At 45.9% G+C, this 8,193-nt stretch overlaps 1 protein-coding gene across 4 annotated transcripts; it reads left to right on the top strand.

Annotated features, from left to right (window-relative positions):
• Nucleotides 1-1,863: 1,863 nt before the first annotated feature.
• LOC135820019 (solute carrier family 35 member F4-like) lies at nt 1,864-7,573 on the top strand. Of its 4 annotated transcripts, XM_065333328.1 has the most exons (6): nt 1,864-1,993; nt 2,080-2,172; nt 2,305-2,444; nt 4,801-5,178; nt 5,531-5,810; nt 6,286-7,573. In XM_065333328.1, the coding sequence occupies exons 3-6, from the start codon at nt 2,419-2,421 to the stop codon at nt 6,871-6,873; spliced, it is 1,272 nt and encodes a 423-aa protein (XP_065189400.1). In that variant the 5' UTR covers nt 1,864-1,993; nt 2,080-2,172; nt 2,305-2,418; the 3' UTR covers nt 6,874-7,573. The 4 variants fall into 4 exon arrangements, with proteins under 4 accessions (XP_065189400.1, XP_065189393.1, XP_065189413.1 ...); XM_065333321.1 differs by lacking the exon at nt 1,864-1,993 and having other exon boundaries at nt 2,000-2,172; XM_065333341.1 differs by lacking the exon at nt 1,864-1,993 and having other exon boundaries at nt 2,001-2,172; nt 2,305-2,439.
• The last annotated feature ends 620 nt before the right edge of the window (nt 7,574-8,193 follow it).

Below are 8,193 nucleotides of genomic sequence, written 5' to 3' on the forward strand. Positions count from 1 at the left end.
AGTAGTACAGGTCTGCTCTCGATATAACAACTCTCACTTGTACATAAACCTCGTTAGTACATAAAAAATCAAATCCCGCGCCGAAACAGCATCACTCCCATACAAAATGTGTTCTACACAACATAATCCTACATAACATAAACCTCGACATAACACACGCTACGGCGGTCCTCGACGTGCGCACTCTCGATACAACATAAATTCACGTGCACGGTATGATCAAGCGGTAGCTGTAGCTAGGCAGTTTAGGCCAGTTTAGTCCTACATAACGTACACCTCGGCATAACGCACCCTACGGCGCAGTCCCCGACGTGTTTGATTGATTTTTGATTGATTGATTGATTTTTATTTCACGGATCCTCCAGAGGCAAATAGATGCCTATCGAAGGGAGTCTCCTAAGTAAGTATGGAAAATGAGAAAGTATGTTCGTAAGGGAGAAGAGGTAGAAGATACATTAGAATATAGAGTACAGAAGAAGTAAATTCAGTACTTCGGGTAGTACATTCGGGTAGTACATTGCATGCTAATCATAATGAGAATTAGAAAAGCAGCATTGCGGACTACGTGTACACTCTCGATACAACGTAGATTCACGTGCGCGGTACAATCAAGCTGTAGCCGTAGCTAGCCAGTTTAGTCCTATGTGCATAATATATTCTGCGTCATTGAACCCGCCTTGTAATACCCTTCATTTTGAGGTGCATCTTGTATTTTACACACGGTTTTTCTACATAACATAACTCTTGATATAACATACTTTTTGCGTGGTCCCAGAGATTACGTTATATGGAGAGTAGACCTGTAGTAGAATTTATTATTTTGATAGGGAAGGCCCTACAGACGTTGCCGTCTTGTTACAGGGAACCCTATTAAAGTGCTCTTTACAGAGCGAAACAAAAACGGATAGATGCTTAGTGGAAGGCCCCCCCGGTCATTGTACTATATAGTAGATTGCCCCCGGGGTCACTCTACTATATAGTACAACGACCCCCCTCATACGCTGTATATTAGACAAACCAAGGAGAAAACAGTTTTAGGGGCAAGGAGAAAAGTCACAGTAATCCCCTAGATCAAAAAGTAACAATCATCAACACACTGAATGAAACTTGCGGCTAGGGGAGGATGCACGCACAATATGTTGCATATATTTTACGTTCGTCCAACAGACATCACAATATTGTAGTGGCACCCAGAGGAATTGTCGAGGTAAATCCCAAACTGGTTCTTGCCTGCACTGCGAGGTGTATGCTTCTGCCAGCTCAGACGACTTCCAAACTGGCAAAGAACAAATACAGGAACTTGAAGCCAGTCGGCAACCGCTTGGCATTCATCGTTTGTGCCCCAAACTCCAAGTTCTCGCATCTTCTTCCTTTGGAGGTAGTCGTCACCAGTTGTTCCGTCAAATTCCAGAGCTGACACGTTGACCATGGCGTGGGCCATTCCCATAATGTCCACGTGGAATCTGTGGTGTAAACTCCATCCCTTTCTACCTGCACGTGCGAAACGACAAGTCTGGTGGACTCTGTACTGTAGTAGAATGACAGGGGGCAATCTACTATATTATAGTAGAACGACCCCCGGGCATTGTACTATAATTATTATTAATAATAATTATAGTAGAGTGACCCCGGGGTCACTCTACTAATACATGTAGTACAATGCCCGGGGGTCCATCTGCTGGGGGGTCATTCTACTGGTCATTCTACACCGGCCGTGTACTAGTACTCAGTGCAGTGCTCACCACTCAGTGAATGGTGGTGAGTCATACATTACGTAGAACGTAGTACATCATAATAATAATATTATTATCAGGTACATCGCGATCCGGCATATTTGAAAAGTCAAAAACAATGTTGACATGTCAAGTCTTTGCTGTTTGTATCAAACGAGTCACAGACGAAGGTCATTCGTGGAAGTCTGCATGCAGTCAAGGGTACATAACCCCCCCATTGTGTGCTCTTGATGCAGTGCAGTAGGAATAAGAAGTGTCATGTAAGTACAGTCATGTAGTAGTTGTTTTATGTCAGAGAGTTCTCCATATGCCGCGGTGATGTCTACTCTTGAACTTGCACTTCAAGATTGATTTGCCCTGGAACTTGGCTGCTAACTACAGCCACAATTACGATGGCATCGCCTCGCCGTAGGCTGCTTTGATCGTGGTTGTTTCAGAGGTGAGTGATCATGCAATGGCTTGGCCTAGCCTTGGATGGACATAATATTATAATGCGTGTATGTTACAAGCAACAGGTGCAACGACCTTTTGATTAGCCTTCCGCCCTCTCTTCCTCCCTTTCTTTACACAGGAGAGCCCCTCGATAGGCCTCTGCGGCCTTTGGACAATCCTTAAATAAAAATCAATCAATCAATTAGTAGGACGCGACGAACACTCTCACTTCCTGTAGATCTACAAACAGAACATGGGACAGCATGAACTAGAAGTAAGGTTAGTTTGAGTGCCAAACATGACCCATTTGATATTTGACGATGTAATAAACCAGTGAGTAAATAAACTATTATTGAAAATTGTTGACTGTGTCGAAAAATTCCTCAAATTACACGCACAGTTATGCAGGCGAAAATAGGTCCATTTTGCGCAATGTGTATCCGTCATCAAGAGTACATGAACCAGAGTGTGCAGCTCCAGGCGAATCATCCCATGGTGAAGTTTTTGTTTACTGGTAGGTCATAGTGACTCACCTTCACCTCATCTCGCACCTGTTCACATGGTCATTTCAACGTATCACAAAGGTGATTCCTGTTGCGCGTTGCTGCTTGCCGTACAAAGGCTGAAACCCTTCCCCCAAACACACACATACTGGTACACACATTTCTCGTTGTCACCTTTATGGTGATTCGGTGATTTAGCACTGAACCTACGTTATGACGGGTTATCTATGATTCATGATTCATGATGACCTGAACGAAAAAAGAGTTCGCTGTGGGATCGGTTCATTGTGCGGCATAGATGCTGAGCTGCATACTCTGGTTCATGTACTCTTGCTGCATACTCTGGTTCATGTACTCTTGCTGCCATTGTATTACTATTAGTGCAACAAACTTTATTGTACACCAGGAAGTTGTATACGCTCCCTGGTACTAGTCCAGTAGGTATCGGTTATAGCGTGGGTGTTTGAAAAACGACTTTCTGTTCTGATTTCCGATAGTTCTTACACACGATAAATCAAGTGTGGCATATCACATGCATGTGCGCAGGGGCAGGAAGATCACCGTACATGCAACGCAGTACTTCTGTGCATGTGGCTGGTCATAGTCCCATAGGCTTACCACGTGGCTATGCAAAATGAGTTACATGACCACAACAGTTGAATCTGCAGCACTACGACGCAACGAGGGTCAGATCAGAACGGAATTGGACAGATGCTATCATGGTTATTACTACAGGCGATATACTTTGTACTAATCTGGCATGTTTCGCTACACAAAGTCCATTCTTAGGACCGATATATTCTACTATGGGATAAAATTGCTTGTAAGAATAAATGTGCACTTGAAATCCATGTTATGATTATGAAAACGTGAGAGTTCATTCTTGTGGGCAGTATATTCTTTTACACGACCACGCTATAACCGATACGCACTGTACATGGTGTACATTTTCATGCACAACTTTTTGTTGCACATAATTATAGTAATATGGAAAGAGAAAAGGACCTATAAGGGGCCATCCGCAAATACCGATATTTATTTAGAAACGAAAACTAGTCGTTTCTCTTCAACCCCCCTCCTCGTGGGAAACAGCTTTCCTACGGAAATCCGTAGAGAGATTTACGTATGGAAGTTGCCCTCGCTCCCCGGCGCGTACGACGTACGGATTTTCATACGTAATTACGTAGAGCGAAACCTCCCTATTGTTGATCTGCTGCGGTTTCCTGCTTCCAAATCCGCTTTGCTCGGATACTTTGGACGGTTTTGTATGTGATGCATCATGCACAGGCAGCGCCCTTTGAACCTACCGCATTGTGTGTGAAATTGCTGAACCGTAGGGAAATTCAAATCCAGGCAGCTTGATCGTCAATCCACTGTGTAATGAAGAGAGCGCATTGCTCAGAGCACCCATAGCCCGAGGGTCACCAGTTGCACACTCCTTGGGTTATGGACTCTCGCCAGTACCATAAAGTACCGCCAGAGCGCCCCATCTTGATTTTACAGCCAGGGAAAGGAAAATCGTGTGGCAGAGTGCAACGAAGTTTGTACAGTGCGAGAACCTAAGTTACCTTAGTGTGCTAAGCCTAAGGTCAAACTTAGCATGTTTTGTGTGGATCTCGTGTCCGCTCGAAGGTAAATTGAGTACGGATTGACTGCACAACTTGTAATGTGTGTACAAGGTCCGTGTCGTATGACCTTCAGACAGGACACCACCTCCACAATAGGACCACGAAAGGACGAGATGGTGGGGCGCTCTCGGTACTTTGCGGTATATGTACATTCTCATGGATTTCACGAATTTTATGGGAAATGATGCGTCTACGGAATCGCATTATCCCATGGAGGCAGATCATGAATCAGCATCGTTTGTGGCTGTGTGAATCATTGGATCCACTCTATTTGCGCAGTGATTGATTGGTTTTATTGTTATATATTGCGTCACTTCAGAGTTGTAGTTTGATGTACATGGAGTCTTTCCTTCTCCCTCTGTTTACTTTCTCAAGGTTGATACTGAGAAGGGGTTTGCAACTTTTGCTGCCTCTTTGTTTCTTGTAATGTGTTTTCTTTATCTCCTGGCCTGTCGTGATACATGTCCTCTTGTTTCTGTTCTCCTGCTGCTGGCATTGCCTCAGGACCTCTCGTGGTGAGATTGTGCAAACAGGTGCCGCTGCTGGCACAGCAAGGATGGAGTCAACAGACGACCTAACACCGTTGAAACATGACGTCGACGCTGCCGAGCAGCATGTGCAAGAAGAAGAGTCCACTGGCGCGGTGGAGGCAGAACGTGCGGCGCTATCGAGACGCAAGCTCCTGCTAGGAATTCCCATCGTGATTGGCATCGCCATCACCTGGGCCGGCGCCACACAGACGGGAAAGAGCACTTTCACGCCGACGTTCAATGGGCCCTTCTTCACCATCTGGTTCTCAACGTCGTTCATGCTCCTCTGCTTTCCCGTATACCTCGTTGCCAAGTGTACCATTGGTCGTGCTGCACCAAAGGACGTCTTCCGGTAAGGATGCTCTTAACAGTGAATGCAGTGTGCTGCTACATGTGTGTAGTTTTTTGTTCAGCATCTTGTATGTGTGTGTGCGTGTGCATGCTTGCGTGTGCCTTATAAAAAACTGTTTTCACACGTGAAGATGCACCGTGCATATTGGACTCATAAAAACTATCCGTGTGAGTTAGTGGATGGATAGGATTGACGAACAACTAGCAGGTGAACGAGACAATGGTCAAGTAGGCACTCAGGGACGAGCAAAAGACTTCTGCTCTGGTGTGTGTTTGTCTGTGTGTGTGTCTGTGTGTGTATGTATGTGATGCTGTTGTGCTATGTGTGTGTCTGTGTGTGTGTTTGGCTGTAGGTCTGGCTATAGCGTTCTGGCAAGCTACAAGCTCAGCCCGCCTACAAGGCACACTCCACTTCACAATCACGAACCCGTGTACAATCTGAGATACTTCCTAGTTCAGTCGTGTATCGTCGTGGGGCCGTTCTGCTTGCTGTGGATGGTAACAAATTACTGCTACCTGAGAGCCCTGGCAAGCATTGCACCAGCGGATGTGACGGCGCTGTTCTCCTCTGCACCTGCTTTTGTCTACATCTTCTCGCACTTCTTTCTGAAGGAGCCGTTTGTTTTGATCCGGGTAAGGTCCAGTCCCACACGACGTTCTTACCTTTCAGTGTGGTACTGTTGCAAGACAGGGCAGTGATTTTTTGGAGAAGTACAGTTAGTTGACTTGTATACCAATATGAGAGATTTCAACAGAATCTTTCTGGTATACTGTAGATATGAAGCATTGACATGATGTCATGTGTGCCAGACATGATGTCATGTGTGCCAGAAGTCACGTGTGCACTGTCCAAGCACCTGAGGGATGGTGCTGCGGTCTGTCGCTGAATCAGTGCATACACATTGTGACATTCACACAGTCCTTTCTTTCATTGCTATACATTAGGGCTGCAGCAAGTGACATCGGATAACCCTATTTTGTGTGTGTGTGTGTGTGCATGTGCGCATGTGTGTGTATCTGTGTGTGTCGGTATACGTGTGTGTGTCTGTGCGTGTGTCCATATCTGTGTGTGTATGTGTGTTCTTGTGTGTCTTTTTGCTCAAAACAGCCCATCGCTGTCCTACTCGCTATTGTCGGCATCGTGCTGTTTGCTTATTCTGATGGTTTCGAGGCGGCTTCAGTGCAAGGTGTGTTGTTGTCAGTGGCAGCAGCCATAGGTGCTGGCCTCTACAAAACGCTGTTCAAGCGCGCTGTCGGTGATGCTGATATCGGTCAGGTCTCCTTCTTCCTGTCCACCTTGGCCGCGCTCAGTACGTTTGTTCTGTGGCCTGTTGTGCTGGCGTTGGCCTGGACAGGTATTGAACATTTGCATGATCTGCCCTGGGAGTTTCTCATGCCCAACGCCATCCTCGGCCTGCTGTTCAATTTCCTGATCAACTTTGGCATTGCATTCACGTATCCGCTCTTCATCTCGTTCGGCACCGTCGTAGGTTTCCCGGTCAATGCCCTGGCTGACTATTTGTTCCGCCACGTCTCCATCACTGAGTTCAAGTTGGTATCGGCCGCCTATATTCTATCAGCTTTTTTCCTCATGCTGATGACTCCGAGGGCATCCAAGTATGTGGCACACGGCTTGGTCACTGTCTTCTGTTGCCGTTGGAAGCGGTTCACAGAAGAACATGAGCTGCCCGTGTAAATACTCGTGTACTGGTAATAATGGCCGAGCCAATCGCGTACACGTGGCTCTGTTGTCGGACTTGCCGCCTGTATTTTAACACGCACAGCCGGCTAGTGGTTCTATGGCAATGTGCTGTGACCGCCTTGTGACAACGTACACTCGTTGGGGCCTTGTGTTGCATCCACGGAAGACTACTGACTTAATGCTCGGCGTGCGTGTCAATAATTAACCTCAGGTGGACAGAGTAATGTTTGGTTGATGCGCTGCCAAGAGTAGCTAAGTACATGTGAGGATACATCCCTTGCGTACTTGTTGCGTTGGAATCGTAGCTCCGCTATTAATACTTTTACAGTAGTTTAATTTATTTGAAGATTGCGGGTTCTTTTGGCCCAAGTTTTGGGTGAATTATTGTTGAGCCTTTTCCAAAGAGTTTTTCAAAATGTTAATTATTTTTATAATTCTGGTATACTGACTAAGCCAATGGCGGACACGTACGTGGCTCTGCTGTCGGACTTACCGGCTGTATCTTAACATGCACGGCAATTTTATTATGTGAAAAAAAGCTTCTCATTCCAAGTATATATTCCAGCCCTGTCATTCAAACACATATCAGCGATTCTGTAACTTGATAATCCCAACACCAAGTCGCTGGGTTTTGTATATCAAAAGCTATACATCAAACGGTACATTCTAATAATTTTATGTCTTGTCAACACGACTGTACTCTCAATGACTCGTGGATTTGCGACCATGTCTCTCTTGAGTACATGTCTAATCTGGCTTTAAAACTGCTGCATGACTTTCTACATAGGTACACCAGTTAGTGGTGCTTGGTCCACTCTTGCACGCACCAGCGTGCAATAAGAATACAGGGATGAATTTACTGCCATGTTCTTGCATAGCAGTTTTTCCTATGCAAAATCTCGTAAGATCACTAGCCATTACAACAAGTACAGTATCAGAACATCAAAACAAACCTCGTGTAGATCCACAATTTCACATTCAACCCATCGATCTACATTCATTTTTAGGTTCCCTTTCCCGCCAGCTGGACATGCATGGATGCATGCTCTCACCAGGCCGGGGCCGGGAGTCGTCAAATGCCGGTACTTGACGACTCCCTGGCTCTCACTTGTCAGCCAGCTCACACGTCTTGTCGTGCACGCGCAGACGTCCAGCACACACGCGTGTCGAAATGTGTTTTTTGGCGGGTAGTCGGCAAAAAATTAAGTGAGGGTCCTTTCCCTATGCGAAGGACTAAAGGGACCCTGCCGACTACCCGCCAAAAAACACATTTCGACACGCGTGTGTGCTGGACGTCTGCGCGTGCACGACAAG

Source organism: Sycon ciliatum, chromosome 1 (genome assembly GCF_964019385.1).
Source record: "Sycon ciliatum chromosome 1, ocSycCili1.1, whole genome shotgun sequence".
In the NCBI taxonomy this organism is placed as follows: Eukaryota; Metazoa; Porifera; class Calcarea; order Leucosolenida; family Sycettidae; genus Sycon; species Sycon ciliatum.

What these genes read in the sequence shown, in the direction of transcription:
- LOC135820019 (XM_065333328.1), top strand. Translation starts at nt 2,419, where the DNA reads ATGGGACAGCATGAACTAGAAGTAAG. An exon ending in GCACCAAAGGACGTCTTCCG is followed by an intron (nt 5,179 to 5,530) that starts GTAAGGATGCTC and finishes GTTTGGCTGTAG; the next exon opens with GTCTGGCTATAGCGTTCTGG. An exon ending in AGCCGTTTGTTTTGATCCGG is followed by an intron (nt 5,811 to 6,285) that starts GTAAGGTCCAGT and finishes TGCTCAAAACAG; the next exon opens with CCCATCGCTGTCCTACTCGC.